Raw genomic sequence first — 20,994 nt, 5'->3', positions numbered from 1 at the left:
AGACTTCCCGCCGGTCACCCTAACAAAGCAAGTGCCCTTCAGGACTATAAAAAACACTATGAATGCAGGTCAGTGATTCTAGAAGCAAAGAGAAAACAGTGGGAGAATTTTCTCGACTCGGTCAACCCCAGTCAATCCGCGGCCGAACTCTGAGGAAAAGTAAACGCACTTAGTGGTAAGCGAACGTCTTCCCCCCATCCATCTCGATACACTGGAACGTACTATATCCAATCTCTCTCGGAGAATATTTTGCCGATTTAGTCTCCGTCAACGACTATCTAGCTGATTTTCAGCGGGCTATCACCAGTAGATCTTCGTCTCTCTCCAACTTTCGAGTCCCTCCGGATCATCAAAACTCCAAGTTTAATTCCTGCTCCTTGGATTTTGCATCAATGCAACGAATTGCAAAGGAACTTTTGAAAACTGCCGAGAACATGAGAAATATAGAGAAAGATACAAAGTAGGAGAATGAAACGAACCTGGGATTGAACCCATGACCTCCTGCTTATGAGGCAGAATCGGTAGCCATATGAATATCAAGCCCGTTCTGTGCTTTGATTGATGATTGCCCAAAATAAATTTATTTCAATTCATTAGAAGCAATTTAGGTAAGAAATTTAATTTGTTTTGAAATATTATCTAAGTTAAAATTATATTTATTCAAAGTAACTGGCTGGTAACTGGCCAACTCTTGTAAAGCTTTATCTACGCGTCTCGAATGCAGGTCGTAAGCCTTCAAGAGATTTGGAAGCCCCGGAAAGCCTTATTCAAGAGACTCGAAAGCCCTCTTTCAGGAGGCTCAGAAGCTTCCTTTTCAAGAGGGTTGGCAGCCCCCTTTTAAGAGAATCAGAAGCCCCATTTCAATAGGCTTGAATGTTCCATTTCAAGAGACTCGGGAGCCCAATTTCAAAAGCACTCGGAAGCCTCCCTTCAAGTGGCTAGGAAGCCTTTTTTCAAGAGGTTCGCAAGCATCCTATCAAGAAAATCTGACAGAATTTATGTTTTTTATTTGGGATTTGCACTCTCAATGGATAATGGAAAATCATCAGATCCCGATGGGGTTGATTATCCCATGATCAAAAACCTTTCTCCCTCCGCTAAAATCCGGTTTTTGGAGATGATCAACCAAGCATGGCCTGATCAAATCTTTCCAGTCGAGTGGCGGAAATGCCCTCGTTGTACCCATCCCCAAGAACAACATTCCCTCCCGAGGTTCGGCTATCGCCAACACGCGTTCCGCCTGGGATACGGCACGGGCACTTATTTCGCATACCTGGGAGATATACTACAGAATGCCTACAACGACGGCAAGCTCGTGGACTTGGACCCCCTTCGGCCCCCAACAGTTAAAAGGGTGGGGATTTTCCGGCAACCTCCTTGCTTTTGTCCGGAATTTCCTCACAGGGCGCTCTTTTCAAGTAATGATTGGTAATCAACGTTCGAGGACCTTTCCAGAGGAAACAGCCCTTACAGCACAATGTTCAACACACACGCTTAAAATCAATAACACAGAAATATGTTTGCTTCACACAAAACGGACCTAATGCAGAACATCCCCTAGATGAACGACAGTTACACAGCCACAAAAATAGCTCGTGTGGTTTTATTGAAGCTTGGATTTCATTATTTTCAACAGTATTTGGTTCCTCATGAAACAAGGAATCTGTACAAACGTTTACATGTTGAAAAGGACCGTTATCACGACCGTACGAGGCATTTTTGTACCTGTGTAACTGTCGCTCATCTAGGGGATGTTCTGCATTAGGTCCGCTTTGTGTGAAGCAAACACATCTCTGTGTTATTGATTTTAAGCGTGCAAGCTACTGACACTCATATGTGACCAGATTTAGTCACAATCAAGTTGCTGCAACCAGGGTTTGAATCCAAAGAAGAATGAGAAAATCTCTCACTTATCATGTCTGTATACACTCTCGATAGGTAGCATACCGTGAGAGACGTTTTTCGGTAGCTGTTACGATAATGAACTGATTCGGGGGGCTACAACCCATGATGACCCAATTTATTTTAATAAGCCCCAATTGCGGAGGGCACCGGTTCTGATGATGCATTTACTCTTGTTTTACACAGCTGTGCGAAAAAAAATATGGCCGCCTATCCGAATCAGTTTTTTTTGCCTTTCTCGTATACCACGGTATACAGAAAACAAGGTAGGCTCGTTAGAAAAATGACACTTCGAATGTGACGCATATTTTATCGCCACATGTTGGAGTGCAAAAGTAAGCATGCTGCGACCGTAGAGCATTGTCTTGGTCCAGCTTGTGTGAAGATAGCAGTGACGTCACATGTTTACATTCAAACTGATTGTTTACATACGTGATGAGCTTGCCTTGTTTTTTGTATGCCGTGCTCGTATACTAAGTATATATGATTTTCAACTTGTAAACAAGTGCGATAGTTTTGTTTTCATGGCTTGTTATGATTCGAAGAAGTTTTTGCCTCTCTTTTATCGTTGTTCGTTATATATTAAGAGCGATTTCTGCAAAACCCTGGCTGCAACCTTTCAAAACCTGGATAAGGAAAGCCGTACAAGAGAACTGGGATGTTCCTGGATCTCCACATCCGGACACCTGGACCTGAATTAATACAACCAAAGATTTCCCGTACTTCTTTCCTGGAGATCGAGTTTAAACCTCATACAGTCGCCTCTCTACATCTCGATATTGAAGGAACCATCGAGATAGGGAGAGATCGAGGAATAGAAGGAAAATCGATATGGGTATATCCAAAAAAGCTCGTTGCTATGAAAAACGACAACAAAACAAATGTCGTTTTCTGTTCTTGTTGTGTTTGTTATTATCCAAAGATGGTCTAGTAGCCTAAAAATTTGAACATATCGACATAAGGAGAGTGAATCCTGAACAAAATATGTTCAGAACACATCGAGATAGAGGGAAAGTTCAAATATATGGAGATTGAAGGGACTGAGAAATCCATCGACATAGAGAGAGATATCGAGATATAGAAAATCGAGATGTAGAAAGTCGACTCTAGTTTATTACGCTACGTCATAGTCTCCGTTTCGTCGACCATTTTTATTCACTAACCAGTTTTAGACAAATTTTAAAGTGTTAGTATTAAGTTTTAAAATGTTAGTATTAAGTTTATATAAATCAAAATTTGCCAATGGAAGGTCCCGCGGTTGGACCTGAGGGAGGCCATCCTGCCCCTCCCCCTCGCAAGCGCCTCTGGCCTTGGTGCTCTTGACGAGTGAAGGACTTAAAATTTAAAAATTCACATAGATAAAGGAAGATAAAAAATCTACCGTATGTTATAAAATCCAAAAATCCGGATCTGCCTCTTTTGACGTTCAAGCTTCATGTTTGCAAAAAGCTACCGGAAATAATAGGAATTTACAAAATAAGGAACCAAACTTGTTACGTTATGGATTAATAAATTACCAATGAAAGTATCATTTATTGACAGAATTGAAACTTTCTTTTATATTTTTTGAAATTTTATTGTTGCGCATTACTTGTAGTTTTTGCTGCAATCAATAAGACAGCATTTTTATGGGGATACCAAAGCAACGAGATCTACTGGCCATGACGCGATGGAACAAATATCCAAACGCAATAAATGTCACTGTCATCTGCAGATGCATAGGTCTTCCTCCTCGCTACCAGGACAATACAAAAAAGGGCGCAATACGTAACGGGGGATGCACGTGCTGCCCTACTGGTTGCTGTTCTCTATATAAGCCGAATGCCACCGCCGAACCTTTTCATTCTGTAGTGTCACCGGAAACGAATCCGACAACAGTGGTGAACATTGTGCGCTTAATAATCTGTTTCCATTTTGGGGAAAACATGGAAATAGGTCGGAAATACCTTTGGCTGGGAGGGCTCCTCCAGCTGGTGGTTGTGCTGTTTAGTTGCAATCAGACAGCGTTGGCCAACCCGAACGGAATTAACTTATTCAAAGGTGGATATTCGAAGGAGTTTGCTGTTTGACATGAAGTGTGCGTGATCTAATGAAGTGATTTCTTTATATATACCTCTTACTTGCATAGCAGATTTGCTTCGGAATAAGAATGAGGACGAGGATTATGGAGCCCTGGCGAATGAAGAGATTTTTAGTGAACCCAAGCTGTGTAGGTGTTGATGTTATGTTTCTGTTGTCTCTATTAGAAAGTACGTTAAACAAATAGAACCAAATACGATTAAGTTCAGAATTAGTATAACAACAAGGTGTCTTGAAGCATTTCAGTTAAACTGACGAGTTACGAGTACCTATTGCTCAATTTCGTCAATTCACGTTGACACTGAGGTTAGTTGTAACAAGGGGGATACATTCCGCGTAAAAAATGCGTCAATCCCAAAGACCGCGACCATTTAAATGAATCACATAAAAAAACTTTTAAAAAAAATGCGTAAATCCCAAAATCTGCGTGATAAAAGTCGCGTAAAAAAACGCATAACAACCGACCCTAGTGTATTTAATTTGCCAATTTATTTTTGTTTGAAAAAAAAATTGGGTCAAAGTTTCTAATACTAAAGTTGCGCAAAGAGGATCTACTTAGGGACTGTTCACAAATTACGTAACGCTTTTGGGGGGAGGGGGGAGGTCCAACTTGCGTTATACTTTGTTACACTAAAAGGTGGGGGAGGGGGTGGGTACCACCAAATGTTACGAACAACGCGAATAAAAAAATATTAAAATGTTTTTTTTTATTTACTGATTGAAGAAATTGCATTACACATTTGTATTTTTATTTGTATTGAATTTTTTTTATTCTAAAAGACAGCGAGTTTAGTTCGAAAATTGTAACTAAATTTCAAGGCATTTTTGTCTCACGATGAATATTCACGATTTCTACACATTATATTATTTTATGCAACGACCTCGAGAACGAAGCTTTTATCGGTATTGTATTTCATGATTAAATCTCCAAGCTAAAGTTAATAGAGGCAAGGGAGTTTTCATTCTAAACTATTGCATTTTAGCTCAACCACTGCAACTAGTCCAATTTAAAAATTATATGTTTATCGTAATCGTATATTAGTCATTATCAAAATCAAGCACATAGCGGGACTGATATGCGTAAACATACCAAGCGAATATTGTATTTCTCGACAGAACAGTCCCACTAAACTATTTAAAATCGCAAATTCTATTTTCATTTCTACTAGCTGCATTCTTGATATCCTTGGTTTTTGATCATGTGCCGTCCTATAACAGTGTTCAAAAAATACCAAAAATACATGTTCCAGAGAAGGAAAAAAATATGACTTTAAAATTTTCACAGTTAAGCGTTATATAGGGGAGGGAGGGGGTACCAAAAATGTTACTTTTTGTTACAAGGGGGAGGGAGGGGGTCAAAAACTCGGATTTTTGCGTTACGTAATTTGTGAACAGACCCTTACACTGATTCTGAATGAGGCTCATGTTATTATATTGGTAACATTCATTCATTTTTGTTCAACCCTTGAATTGACTCCACGGCACAATAGGACAGCCCCATATAAAGGAGTGGCCAACCCAAAACTACCAAAAGGCCAATTTTCGATTTGGGCGTGTAAAATGTTATAAATACACAGCTTATAACCAATATTTTTATAATCAGGGCGGTTTTCATTTTCAAGATTTGTTAGGGATGGGTGGAGGGCGTTTCAACTGGCCCCTCCTAGAAATGTTATTTTTACGTTTTTGCCTTTCTCGTACAACAAAGTTGTACCGAAAGGCTATAGGACTACTCCAAAAAACAACTTCTGATAGAAGGCCCGGAGACCCATAGTGTTATATACCGATCGACTCAGTTCGACGAATCGAGGTGATGTCTGTATGTGTGTATGTATGTGTGTGTATGTGTACAAATTTTGTAGACACACTTTTTGGAACTTAACATTACCCGATTTACTCGCAAGAAGTTTCATTCGACGGGGAATGCGGTCCCATTGTTTGCTATTGAAAATTGGCCCGATCGGACATTATACAATCGGGCCCTGTGGTGAATTTCAAATTCACCACACGGGTTTCTACTCCTATTATCAAAAGTTCAAATCTAGCGTAATAATTGTCGTACAATGCTGAAATTAAAGTCGATTGTTTAGCATGAGTAAGCAAACAATCTACGGATGTTTCATTCCCGTGGGGGTTATGGTTCTCTCAATTCGTGCTCTTGAAAAATCACTAGAAAAAGCACGTGGTTTCCAAGATGGCCGATTTGTGGCTTTGTTGTATAACCACCTTAATGCAAAAACATGCAAGATAATAGAAAATATGCGATCTATTCCCCTAAAGTGCTTTTTTGACCTTTCTTATGTGATTTTTTCAGTACATTTTACGATGCACGAGAAAGGCATCATCGTCGCTAGGTGGATTAATCTGGGCTTTTAAGAAAAGGGACTGCTTTGCCATATTTTCGTCTCAAAAGTAACATATTTATATATCGGTGCAAAGCTCTTGAATAGATCTATGCAATATGCTTAATAATGTAATAATAGCTCCGTCCAGAATTTTTTTAGTAGGTTTGTAAAAGCATATTCTACGCAATATTTAACGAACAAAACAGTTTGGTATCCCGCAATACCCCGCAGTAAAACATCATGCACTACACTGTTGAACTCTTAAGCTTTGATGACCATGAATAAAATTCTACCCAAATTCGCCATCACGGAGAAAAAATTGTAATAGAATCAACCATATTCTGCTTCAAATCAACAATATTTTTGCATTGATTTATAAATAACAACATTTTTGGTTGTTGTACAAATAGAATGGATTCAACCATACGCGATAGTTGTTTCAACTCTCGTATATATTTGTTTCGACCATGCTTTTCAGCTGTCACTGTCAAATAATACATCAGAAAACAACAATATCCTTGGAAGAGTCCTATAAGAAGAGTAACGTCATTTGCCACGTTTGACAGGTCTCCTGCTCGTTTGGAACGCGCAATTGTATGGAGCTGACAGACGATTCTGTTCCAATTCTGACACTTGACGACACTGTTATTATAGTCACTGTAATCCATGGTTGTTTTAACTTTCGAAAATGCCACGAAACTACTTTATCGACTATACGATAAGAAAATTATTTTGAGCTTTTTAGTGGAATGTTTCCACCTGTCATAAGACGAGTTTATACAATCCCATTGAATTCCACCACTTAATTGTATCTTGACAGATATGTATTTCGACCTCAAAAGTAAGGCCGTCTTCAGTGTCTCGTACTTGACTCGACTAAGTCGCGCAGGACATAATTCTACCGGCTCCGGATCTCCAGGAAATCCAGGAGGAGATTGGCCGGCTGAAGAACAACAAAGCCCCTGGGGTTGACCAACTACCAGGAGAGCTATTTAAACACGGTGGTGAGGCACTGGCTAGAGCGCTGCACTGGGTCATTACCAAGATTTGGGAGGAGGAAGTTTTGCTGCAGGAGTGGATGGAAGGTGTCGTGTGCCCCATCTACAGAAAGGGCGATAAGCTGGATTGTAGCAACTACCGCGCAATCACATTGCTGAACGCCGCCTACAAGGTACTCTCCTAAATTTTATGCCGTCGACTAGCACCAATTGCAAGGGAGTTCGTGGGGCAGTACCAGGCGGGTTTTATGGGCGAACGCTCCACCACGGACCAGGTGTTCGCCATTCGCCAAGTACTGCAGAAGTGCCGCGAATACAACGTGCCCACACATCATCTATTCATCGACTTCAAAGCCGCATATGATACAATCGATCGGGACCAGCTATGGCAGCTAATGCACGAACACGGTTTTCCGGATAAACTGACACGGTTGATCAAAGCGACGATGGATCGGGTGATGTGCGTAGTTCGAGTTTCAGGGGCATTCTCGAGTCCCTTCGAAACCCGCAGAGGGTTACGGCAAGGTGATGGTCTTTCGTGTTTGCTATTCAACATCGCTTTGGAAGGGGTAATACGAAGAGCAGGGATAAACACGAGTGGTACAATTTTCAACAAGTCCGTCCAGCTATTTGGTTTCGCCGACGACATAGATATTATGGCACGTAACTTTGAGAAGATGGAGAAAGCCTACATCAGACTGAAGAGCGAAGCTAAGCGGATCGGACTAGTTATCAACACGTCGAAGACGAAGTACATGATAGGAAGAGGTTCAAGAGAAGCCAATGTGAGCCACCCACCGCGAGTTTGCATCGGTGGTGACGACATCGAGGTGATTGAAGAATTTGTGTACTTGGGCTCACTGGTGACTGCCGAAAATGACACCAGCAGAGAAATTCGGAGACGCATAGTGGCTGAAAATCGTACGTACTTTGGACTCCGCAAGACGCTCCGATCGAATAGAGTTCGCCGCCGTACCAAACTGACAATCTACACAACGCTAATTAGACCGGTAGTCCTCTACGGACACGAGACCTGGACGATGCTCGTGGAGGACCAACGCGCACTTGGAGTTTTCGAAAGGAAAGTGCTGCGTACCATCTATGGTGCATATGGCGGACGGTACGTGGAGGAGGCGAATGAACCACGAATTGCATCAGCTGTTGGGAGAACCATCCATCGTTCACACCGCGAAAATCGGACGACTGCGATGGGCCGGGCACGTAGCCAGAATGTCGGACAGTAACCCGGTGAAAATGGTTCTCGACAACGATCCGACGGGCACAAGAAGGCGAGGTGCGCAGCGGGCAAGGTGGATCGATCAGGTGGAAGATGACTTGCGGACCCTCCGTAGACTGCGTGGTTGGCGACGTGTAGCCATGGACCGAGCCGAATGGAGAAGACTCTTATATACGGCACAGGCCACTTCGGCCTTAGTCTGAATAAATAATAAAATAATAATGAGCACACCCCCTCCCCCCCGAAGTAGTCGCAGCATCCCGTGGTCCCGGGGGGTACATACGAACGCAGCTGATTAACAACCGTTGAATGCAGCCAATGCATTTGACAGCCGCATTCGGGCTGCGTTTTCAATAACAATGATCCTTGCGCCATCTCCAATCGATTGCCAAACGCGGTCCTAATTTAAAATACATTTGAATTAATGGTTGCGGATGTTTACACACGTATCAAATGCCAGCCTCAATATCTGTTATCTGTGTTCAATCCAATATAATTTTCGTTTCAATCCGATGTATCGCATGATTGAAACAACATTAGTATCGTTCTTTCAACAATCATTTCATTATAAGAAAAAATTGCATAAACTAATCAACATAAATCATCCGACCTACACGAAGTGTGCATGGAGCACTGGTAAGGTGAATGACTCTCACTCCTCGTGTCACTAATTCGATTTTGTTTCTGTCACCTTTTACTCTTTTGTTGATGTCATCGTATAGTCCTGTCATAAGACGAGTTTATACAATCCCATTGAATTCCACCACTTAATTGTATCTTGACAGATACGTATTTCGACCTCAAAAGTAAGGCCGTCTTCAGTGTCTCGTACTTGACTCGACTAAGTACTACACACTCCGTACCTTAGTATCAAGGATGTTACTGTCGCAAGAAGACGCCTACTGCTGCCTTTCGAACCACCGACGTTCGGCATGATCCTTGCTAACGCACTGATCATTTTAGCCTCCTTTTCACAGGAATAGTCCACGTGGGTGTTGAAGTTCAACCGGTCATCAATCATCACACCTAGATGTCTCAGAGTTCGCACCGACGGGATGTCGTGCCCTCCGATGGTAATCTGCATCCACTGGATTACTTTGCAGTTGCTGACCAGCATCACTTCCGTTTTGTGATGAGCCAGCTACAGCTTGACTCCATTCATCCAGGTTTCTACTGCGTCAGTCGCTTCCGCCACCAGCATTTCCACCTCCTCCAGTGACTCACCGGTTATCGTTAGGACGACATCATCCGCCAATCCGTAAATCTTTACACCTATGGCAACTTCAGCATCATCACCCCGTTGTACATCACATTCCATAACGTCGGGCCTAGTATGGACCCTTGTGGAACGCCCGCCGTAACCCTGATAGATTTCTGCCCGAGATCGTGTCGTAAACCAGAATCCGGTTTAGGAAGCAACTCCTAAGGATCTTACATAGGACGTCGGGGATTCGCATTCCATGCAGCGCTGCGGCGATGGCCTCCCAGCTGGCACTATTGAACGCGTTTTTGACGTCAATCGTCACTACCGCGCAGAACCGATTGCCGATCCTCTTCTTCTTCCTCGCCTTCTCTGCATCTTCAATGACAATCCTGATTGCATCCACAGTCGATCTGCCTTAACGGAATCCGAACTGCTTTTCCGATAAGCCAGTCTCACCCTCCGTGAACTGTGTAAGCCTATTAAGCATAACCCTGGGGAAGCTTCTCCCAGTGTATCCAGCAGACATATATAGTAGAGTGGGGCAAGAGTGCGCATGGGGTAAGAGTACGTTTTCGATTTTTTGAAGTAATAAAAAAAGATAAACTAGCAACTAGATAAACTAGCAATCAGTTTGACAGGTATTCTGGCCAACTATTATCATGTGTAATTGTAAACGATTTGAATAAACAACAAGGGAGATATGGAGTTAGATGACTTTTTGGTCATTTTGCTAAAAATAATTGGGTTTCCGCAACTAGCATTTCATTACCATATATACGTTCAATCAGGTGAACATTATACCATTTCGATAACCTACACGCTTAGTTAGGATAATCTAAAAGTCGGTAAAAAATACCGATAATCGAACTAAAGTGCACATCCCTAAAATGTAGGTAATCATCGATTACCTAAAGTTAGGTAGTGGTGGTTATCAAGAATTATCGTTAAAAATTACCGATTTCGGTCGTTTATTTTTACCTAAAAATAGGTTTTGGATGTTTGTTTTGGTCACGCAAAAACGTTGAAAATTACCGATTATTAGGTTATTTTCTAGTGTTTTGTTAAAAGAAAAACAAAATTCTTCAATTGATTCATTTATTTTTTATTGAGTAAATTTAAAAACCGGCTTTCCACCGAATTATGGTCCCTGTTGTATGGCATTGCAAATACTGGGTCCTTAGCCTCTTACCTAACTCCCCGTGGTGCTGGCCGGGATACGAGCATCTTTACCTGGGATACGAGCACCCAGGTAACTAACCACGATGGGAACTTTTGTCGCATGCAAACAGGGAGGGAGGATGTGGTAGTTGGCTCCTCTCCGGAGATGTGAACCTTATCGAGCGTCTTGGAAGTGTTGGGAAGATCAGGTAACTAATCCCGGTGGAAACTAAGGTCGTATGCTAACAGGGAGGGGGGTTTGCTCCACTCCGGAGGTGTTAACCTGATCGAACCTCTGTTCTTCTTGGTAGGAGCGTCTGTTCCCCACGCTAAGGGCGGCTGATCATTGTCCGAATGCCAGCGAGCAAACCCGTGACCAAAATTGCCAACCAACGGAGACCTCATTGAAAGTGACAGGCGTTCGAGCCCTGATCCATCCTGGAAGTTTCTCGGAAAACCATTTTCCGTGATTCTGAAAATAAATATGTAGAAGTTGATATATTATTCCCGGAAGTTGTCCCTTATCAATCAACCACTTACCATCAGTTTAAAATCGTTGATTATCTCGATGTTGCCCGAACTTCAGCGGCAGGAACAAATAGGTTTTGATGGGCTGCACAGCAAAGAGCCGGAAGAAGCACTTGTATTTACAAAGTCAAGAAAAATCTAATTTTAGGTAAAAAATAACGTCATCGTCTAAAAACGTCAAATACCTAAATTATCGCTAATTTTTACCGATATTTCTAGTAAACATCCATTACCTAATTTTAGGTAAAATAAAAACCTAATTTTAGGTAATCTTATCTAAGCGTGTATTGTATAGAGTACTCTATGGTACAGAACACCAATCCGGTTGGTTTTCCAAGAAGTCAAAACCATTACTTGAATAATTTTTGGGACTGTGGGGTAAAAGTACGCAGGAACCGGTGGGGCAAGAGTACGCATATGAATCTTCAAGTTATGATGTCAAACCCGTATCTCCGGCCGAAATAAGACTTCTTTCAGAGCGTTAAGATCCACAACTAAGAAGAAAGGGACAGAATTCGAAATTATCACAAGTTTTTAGGATAAGTTGAAGTAATTCGGTGTTAGAAAGGACTTAGCGAACAAAGCACTGAAGCGAAATAACGAAATTGTATTAGCACTTGTTGTACACCTAAACATACGAAAACATAATTTCATTTAATCAAAAGAAACATTCATAAATTACGCGACGTTTAGCTGGGAGGGGTTGCGAGATGTGTGATGATCCATATAATTTTTAGAAGATTCATACAAATTGTGTAAGATAGGGGGGAGGAGTGATGGAATTGCCAAATTTTACGTTACGTGATTGGTGGACTTTCTTTAAGGAAAATGCCTTTGCATACGCCACGCGAAACCTGATATATATTTTTACCTCTGTAGTTTTTTGTATATATAAAAAAAAACAATGGTTTTCATATGAAAGTGCACATTTTTAGGTCCCCATCCCCCTTCAAGAGTTACGTAATCTTTAAATATTCCCTAATATATGCTCATTAAACATCAATTAAATGTTATTAACTCTTATTTGTGTTAATATATACTTAAAGCACATGATTGGATAAATGCGTACTCTTACCCCACCCGATGCGCACTTTTACCCCACCGGTGGGGTAAGAGTGCGTTTTTCACTTGTCTTGCAATAAGGGTTCTACTAAAACGAATCTCAAAAATTTCAATATTTTTTCCACTGGGTAACATAAAGAAAGAGTATATGAATCATCGACACTAATTTGATATGCAGAAGCTTGCTTCATAAGGGCCACATGATCGATTGAAAACTAAGTGCGTACTCTTGCCCCACTCTACTCTAGGCCTATACGATGCTGGATTCCCCGGCGGTTTTCCTGGTTTCGGCAGCAGCACCAGTTTCTGGATCTTCCACGTATCCGAAAATTACCATCTACTACACACTTCTGCAGCACCATCCTGAACAGGTCCGGGAACGCCAAAATCGCGGATTTCAAAGCCACATTTGGAATTCCATCCGGACCCGGAGCTTTCTTCATCTTCAAACCTTTCCCCACTGATAATAGCTCGTCATTGGAAACTTGCATACTTGCAGCGGTTACTCGGTCTTCATCTTCGTCCGGCGTACGCGGCCACGTCGTAGAACCATGCTGCGGGAAAAGGCCGTCCACGATGATCTTCAGCTTGTCCGGACACATTTCGGCTGGCGTCGCAGGACCCCTGATTTTCTTTGTCCCGACTCGATAAGCGTTACCCCAAGGATCAGCATCAGCTTCCCGGCACAACTCCTTGAAGCAGCTGGACTTGCTGATTTGGATCGCCCGTTTGAAAGCGCTCTAGCTTCACGGAAAACTATCTTTCGCTCCTCTCTCACCATTTCAGACCGTGCCCTCTGAACGTGTCTCCTAGATTTTCGTTCCACCAGTAACTTGGTCGCCGGCTATTCGTTGGTTCCAATTTCCTCGGCATCGTCGCATCGCAAGCCCTCGGTAGCGTTTCCGTCAGCTGGTCTGCGTCAAGGGGCCCTCCTTAGCTGTGCGGTAAGACGCGCGGCTACAAAGCAAGACCATGCTGAGGGTGGCTGGGTTCGATTCCCGGTGCCGGTCTAGGCAATTTTCGGATTGGAAATTGTCTCGACTTCCCTGGGCATAAAGGTATCATCGTGTTAGCCTCATGATATACGAATGCAGAAATGGTAACTTGGCTTAGAAACCTCGCAGTTAATAACTGTAGAAGTGCTTAATGAACACTAAGCTGCGAGGCGGCAATGTCCCAGTGGGGGATGTAATGCCAACGAAGAAGAAGAAGAAGGTCTGCGTCAAGGTTTGTAGCGTCGTTGTCCGCTCGAAGTGCTTCGATGAAAAGATCCTTATCGAAGTCTTTCGTCTTCCATCTTCGCCAACTAGACCTCATCTCCCGTCGTACCGTCGGCGTTCGTGTTCCAACACTATATCGGATCGCCTGGTGATCGCTATGGGTATATTCTTCACAAACTCTCCAGTTCATGTTCCTCGCCATCGACGGACTGCAGAACGTGACATCGATGATGGCCTCCCTGCCATCTCTGCGAAGTGTACTAACGGTACTTTTGTTGCCCAATCTTACTTCCAGCTTAGCGAGCGCCTCCAGCAAACTGTAACATCTGGCGTTAGTCAGTCTGCTTTTCCAAGCGTTGAAATCGCCTCCGATGATCACCGGTTTTCGGCCGATCAGCTTCTCCGCGAGTGAGTCCAGCATCCGGTTATACTGCTCCAAAGTCCACCTTGGGGGTGCGTAACAGCTATACACAAAGATCCCGTTAATTTTGGCGATTACGAAACCCTCGCTTGAACTGTCTACCACCTCTTGGACAGGGAATCTGCCCATCACTTGGATAGCCGCAAACCCCGTAGCATCCGCCATAGAGATGGTCGGGTATCACATTTTGTAAACCCGAACCCGACTCAGAAATTCCTTTCAAACCCGGACCCGACCCGAACCCGGAATGAAAAATCTTACCAAACCCGAACCCGACCCGTACCCGACAATTTTTGCAGTCTTAAACCCGAGTTGGACCCGAACTTATTTTTTTGGCGGAAAACTCAAACTAGATAATTTATATTTCTCTTTACACCTAAAAGGGTATATGCCCGAACAACAAACGAGCCAGAAAAGAATAAAAAAATATGCAATACTTTATTTTTTAAACTCGTACCCGACCCAGATCCGACATTTTATCAACTCCCAAACCCGTACCCGACCCGAACCCGACATTGTTCTAATTTTCCAAACCCGACCATCTCTAATCCGCCACCCAGTTGTCGTTGTCAGAAGGAATCCGGTACGGCTCAGCAATAAAGTGTGTATGTGCGTGTGCGTGTGTTTTTTTTTCTTCCTAAGCAATGGAGGGGGAATCTGCTCAACAGACATCCTGGGGTGTCCAGGAAGTGCGGGGTGTCCTGGGGTGTGCAGGAAGTGCGAGGCCAAGCAAGCCAGCTGCGTTACCTGCACTGTGAATTTGCAGCACGCTTAAACGCCGGGCACTTCGAACCCCCCATGGGGTACTTGCTGTTCACAGCTTTGCTGGAACAAATCAAACAATTGCGAGGGTTCGTGCAGCATTGTGCCTTATGTCCCTCCAATCCGCAGCGTCGAAAGAGCTTGCTTCTGTCAGGGCCTTTGCAGTCCCATTGCTTGTGCCCCGGTGCCAGGCACTTGAAGCAAACTTCGGGTTGCTCGTATATGCCCACAGAGCTCACCGACCATCCCACCTTGACGCTCCCTAACTTGACTACCTTGGAGGCATCCGCTGCAGATAGCCGAACCAATGCTACCTGTGTCCCTGCCGAACCTTTCCGTAGCCGAACGGCTGCGGTGGGCGTCTCCACTTCACACTGTCGCCGCAGTGCCGTGACGAGCTCTTCGACTTCGGTGATCTCGTCCAGGTCGTTAACCCTTAGATTCACTTCCGTCGTGAGTGCCCTCACCTTGACCGTCTCGCCTAGGATTTCCTCCGCCAACTTCTTGTAGGTGGCACCCTTTTGCGAGACGCCCCGCTTCAGCTCGAGGATCATCTCACCCATCCGGGTACGTCTTATTCGGCGTACGTCGGCGCCGAGTTCACCGAGCTTGACGTCACTCCTCATCGCCTTCAAGACGTCCGAGTACTTAGCCTCGTCCGTCTTGATGACTAGGGCATCGCCCCTGGAGCGATTGGCGCCAACCCTAGACTTCTTGATACCCTCATACGCCTGGGCCTGCTTTTCGGCGATTGACGTCTTCGGTTTCCTCTTGTTCTTGACCAGGGTCCAGGAGGCGTCATCCCCCTCTATTTCCCTGGTCTGGTGCGGCTGAGAGTTCTCAGCCTGCCGTAACCCCTTACCACCGTCTTTCCTGGGTGGACGGACCTTTCCAGGTCCATCCTCCCCCGGTTTGGGAGGTACCTGGCCGGGGTTCAGCTTCCCAACCCCACTACCCTTGTTCGGGGTAGTAACCCTCCGCGTTTTGGAGCGGCCCCAAGAGAGCTCATCTGTCTCCCCCGTTTTTGTGTCTGCTCCGTTGGAGCAGTCATCCCAGACGTCCCCGCGAATACTTGAGCCGGGGAGAAGGTTAAGTGACCCACGCTGGCGCTGCGCACCGAGCTGCCGACTATTGCCTCTGGCCTCCTAGGCGGAGACCGGAACAACTCACCTCTTGCGAATGGGTTGTCGCCTACACTACTACCACTAATTGAAGAATTGACTTGGTTTTCCATTTTGGTCCCACGAGTTGCTCGGGAAAAGAGGTCCACCACGCCAGAGCCCAGCATGACGCGGTAAGGGACAATTACTGTGGAGGGTGCCCAGGTACCCCACAGGCTCCGTTAAAGGCCTAGCTCATTGTTTCACCCCCTGGCCATGCATCCCCTCGGCACGGATCCCTTAACGCCTTGGGATTAGGGGTTAGGGACGATGGTCCCCTTGGTCGCACCCACTCACTCTAGCTGATGTCAGAAGGACAACAGTGCCCAGGCTGCACTACCAGCTAAGTACAAAACCCTTAGCTGGCGGTCGATTGTCATCGGCAGACCCGTGGAAGCGTGAGATTGGAACTTGTGAGGACCAGAGCTGTGTAGGTCGCTCCTTCCCAGATGTCAACTCACCATTTCGCAGCCCAGGTCTGTTTGTGTGTGTGAATGTCTGTATGTATGTAAACAAAAATGATCTTAATTTTTTAAAGGCACTCACCCTAAACCGATTTACTCGCAACAACTTTCATTCGTCAGAGAATGTTATTCCATTATTCCCTACTCAAACAGGCTTGATCGGACTATGGGCTCAAAAGTTATGACCAAAATACACTTTTTTATAATGCACGAGAAATACAACATTACCGTTAGGAGGATAATCAGATTTTTTTTGGTAAACTCCTTTTTTTCAATTTTCATCTGAGTTACTCAATAATGCCACTTTAATTGAATATGACGACGAACACATTTTACATTACATTTTGAGGCAGAGAGTTATGTCTTAACGTTGCGCCTAATTCAATAAAAAATCATCTATCTATCATCTATCACATAAAAAGCGTTACGCAGTGAGAAGGGAAGGGGCTCAAAATTTTCAATTTTGACATTACTACATAAAAGAAGCGAATTATAGATTTAACCATAACGTGTTGGATGAATAGTGTGTTGAATAACTCCTTTCTAGAATACATTTTTAAAATTATGAAAGTAATCTTAATGAAATATAAAATAAATGAAATTCTATTTCGTTGATGTCACAATATGCCTCTAATTGAATCTGTTCTACTCAGTGAATTTTCAACACCAGTAACTAATAGTGCTTTTTTGATTATTTTAGGAAATCTGTGTTGCGTTCATTTGTCTGTGACACGAATGTATCGGTCAACCTTTATATGACCATTAGTATTTTATCCTGCATCAAACAGGCTTATTGCAAGTCAAAAAGTGGCCAAATTCTGTTGGTTTTGTAAAATATGACAAAAATCGATACTATGCCGAAAATTGGTCTCATACCCCATTGAAGCCTCAGAAAATATATTTTTCTTTTCTATCTAGAGTAAAATGCCCAATAGTGGACCCCCTAGTAGCGAAACTTTGCTCTTTTTGTCATAAGGAGTAGAAATTTTCAAAATATTAATTCTGCTTGACATCTAATACCAAGTTCTGCATCTCCTCTTCACGATACATACATAAAACACTCAAATACACGACGTTATTCGTTGAAATTTACATTTTAAAGTCTGACTGAATTCGCCCTATAGTAGACCCCCTGGGGGTCCATAATAGGAATTTGCTTCCCTATAGTCGACACTTCATTTGATTTTTATGTTCCGTTTCGGGACGTTCTTCTTCCCTATCATGGACCCCCCAAAATATTCCTATAATGGACACTCTCGTGTTTATTTTTTATAGAATTGTAAAAAATCATTTAATTTTACTTTCTATGGCATTTCCATTGCATGTAATTAAATCATAGGACTGTAAGGTAGGTTCTCCCGATGGAATTTCATAACAAAATGTTTACATTGTGCTGTTATAATGAAAAAATGGCTGGAGGGTCCACTATTGGTTGGGGGTCCACTATTGGGCACTTTACCCTATGTTTTTATGATGAATACCACCATTTATTGATCGGGACCAGCTATGGCAGCTAATGCACGAAAACGGATTTCCGGATAAACTGATACGGCTGATCAAGGCGACGATGGATCGGGTGATGTGCGTAGTTCGGGTTTCAGGGGCATTCTCGAGTCCCTTCGAAACGCGTAGAGGGTTACGGCAAGGTGATGGTCTTTCGTGTCTGCTATTCAACATCGCTCTGGAAGGAGTAATACGAAGCGCAGGGATTGACACGAGTGGTACGATTTTGACGAAGTTCGTCCAGTTATTTGGTTTCGCCGACGACATTGATATCATGGCACGTAACTTTGAGAGGATGGAGGAAGCCTACATCAGACTGAAAAGCGAAGCTAAACGGATTGGACTAGTCACCAACACGTCGAAGACGAAGTACATGATAGGAAGAGGCTCAAGAGAGGTCAATGTGAGCCACCCACCACAAGTTTCTATTGGTGGTGACGAAATCGGGGTGGTTGAAGAATTCGTGTACTTGGGCTCACTGGTGACCACCGATAACGATACCAGCAGAGAAATTCGGAGACGCATAGTGGCTGGAAATCGTACGTACTTTGGACTCCGCAAGACGCTCCGATCGAATAGAGTTCGCCGCCGTACCAAACTGACTATCTACAAAACGCTTATAAGACCGGTAGTTCTCTACGGACACGAGACCTGGACGATGCTCGTGGAGGACCAACGCGCACTGGGAGTTTTCGAAAGGAAAGTGTTGCGTACCATCTATGGTGGAGTGCAGATGGCGGACGGTACGTGGAGGAGGCGAATGAACCACGAGCTGCATCAGCTGTTGGGAGAACCATCCATCGTTCACACCGCGAAAATCGGAAGACTGCGGTGGGCCGGGCACGTAGCCAGAATGTCGGACAGTAATCCGGTGAAAATGGTTCTCGACAACGATCCGACGGGAACAAGAAGGCGAGGTGCACAGCGGGCAAGGTGGATCAATCAGGTGGAGGACGATTTGCGGACCCTCCGCAGACTGCGTGGTTGGCGAAGTGCAGTCATGGACCGAGCTGAATGGAGAAGTCTTTTATGTGCAGCACAGGCCACTCCGGTCTTAGTCTGATGATAAATAAAAACCATTTATTGCAGGATTCATAATGTTGGCCAAAAATACCTCCATTTTTTCTATTGTGCACGGGAGTGTTCAATTTTAAAGCTTTCAAATTCGATAACCAAGTTACCCACACGCAGAATAATCTTGTACGATTGAAGCAACTATTTCGATTGTTGCATCCAACAACGCGAACATTGTTGTTTCAGTCCACCATACGCCACCATACGCCATCGGTGTCTGCCACAATGCCACCCGTTACGTTGGGATATGGATACTTGCAAGTAGTGCGTAACGGTGTAAATTCGGCCATATTGTCAGGCTCAATGTAACACTGAAGCTGACAATATGGCGCCCCTAACCCCGAATCCCAAGGTGTCAAGCGACCCGTGCCGAGGGGATGAATGTCCTGGGGGTGAAACTATTAGCCAGGTCGTTGACGGAGCCTGTGGAGGTTCCACAGAGTGAGGCCAGCTTCGGCGGCAAGCGGGTGGCAGTTGGTGGTACACACACACCCCCAAGTGGTGCAAGCGAATGGGAGTTGGGGGTATTTCTCGTAATACCCCCACAGAGTGAGGGACCGAGTGCATGGGTGACAAGTAAGACTCGCATGGTACGCATGGTCGGTAGTAGTGTTAAAATGACTGAAGTTTGGTGATTCCTGGCAGGAGTATCGGGGGGTTGATGCTTCTGCGGCACCTCAGAAATAGGAGACATGAAAGGGTCTGCCTCGTAGCTGAGGTAGGAGCGGCTTCGGAGCCACCAACCTAGGGTCGCCTCCGGCTTGGTAGACAAGTGGTGCCACCCTGATGCAGGACGGGGTGAACATCATACTGAATGAGGACTGTCTGTATTGTGAGATTGCAGCATGGGGTACCCCCTGCAGGTTACCCGTAGCATCCCTTGCTGTAACTCGAGCAACATAGGCTGGAGAGTGTTGGGGCACATGTGGTGCCAGTGTGTCTTGTGCAAATGTGTTGCATGGGGAGTGTCGGAGAGTCGAGGCGCATACGTGCACTTGTTTACGTCATGTAGGGGGCGCATTGCCCAAAAGTCATCCCCCGAAGTATTGCTTAATTGCGGGCCGGGGGAATGACTGGAGAGGAAGGAGTTGGTTTTAGTGGGTCGGGAGTGGTGACCCCATCCCCACACTACCTGGGTTCGCCTCCCCAGGTGTCTGTGGTTGCAGATTTCCATTATATTCGTTAAAAAAAAAACAAATGACCCTTACTTCTCATAGAACTATCGTTTTAGTGCGGTACAGTTTCTCCGTCTCTTGTTTGGTATCAAGAGTAATCTTTATCAACTTATGAAGCTCTAAGTTTGAATGGCCTATTTAGAATAGTTACAGCATAATGAATAAACTGATGTTTTATTTGTTCTAGTCTTTTACCGAACTCCAGTATCTCCCTTGACCGATTACCATCTCTACGATTCGTATGATAAACGCACCTTTAATAAGTACAAAAGTGAGTTGCCTACGCGTGAAACAAAACAAACATATCTCAATGACTTCCTTCTTCACAGACATGATGATAAACAAAGATGCACCTGAAGTATTGATGACCGATGACCGCGATGAGGAACCAAATAAGGGGGCGGCGCGGATCGTTTTTTCGCGAATTACACCAAAGCGAAGCCCAGGAGCAATCCTCAGCTGGGCTATACCGGCGGCCAATAGAGTGTAAAACAGGAATTGATTTAATATGAAAGAGTTGAATTAAAAAGTACTTACCCGCTTGCAGGCGAGTTATTCCAAACAGTTACCGACCGCCGGCAATCAACCGACCGGCCGCCTAACTGCAGTCTCTCCAGTTATCATGAGTTCTTTACTGAACCCCAACGTATCAAGCACACTCATCAACCTCCTTGCCATCAAGGAAAATAATGTACACTTACC

At 44.2% G+C, this 20,994-nt stretch overlaps 1 protein-coding gene across 2 annotated transcripts; it reads left to right on the top strand.

Annotated features, from left to right (window-relative positions):
• The first annotated feature begins 3,760 nt into the window (after positions 1-3,760).
• LOC134203170 (uncharacterized) lies at positions 3,761-20,983 on the top strand. 2 transcript variants are annotated; one of them, XM_062678080.1, is made up of 5 exons: positions 3,761-3,942; positions 4,034-4,111; positions 20,480-20,563; positions 20,622-20,778; positions 20,840-20,983. In XM_062678080.1, exons 1-5 carry the CDS (start codon positions 3,828-3,830, stop codon positions 20,892-20,894), a joined length of 489 nt encoding a protein of 162 aa, XP_062534064.1. In that variant the 5' UTR covers positions 3,761-3,827; the 3' UTR covers positions 20,895-20,983. The 2 variants fall into 2 exon arrangements, with proteins under 2 accessions (XP_062534064.1, XP_062534063.1); XM_062678079.1 differs by having other exon boundaries at positions 4,031-4,111.
• The last annotated feature ends 11 nt before the right edge of the window (positions 20,984-20,994 follow it).

Source organism: Armigeres subalbatus, chromosome 1 (genome assembly GCF_024139115.2).
Source record: "Armigeres subalbatus isolate Guangzhou_Male chromosome 1, GZ_Asu_2, whole genome shotgun sequence".
Classification (NCBI taxonomy): Eukaryota; Metazoa; Arthropoda; class Insecta; order Diptera; family Culicidae; genus Armigeres; species Armigeres subalbatus.
Note: the sequence above shows the minus strand (reverse complement) of the source record. Positions and strands in the feature narration are given on the sequence as shown.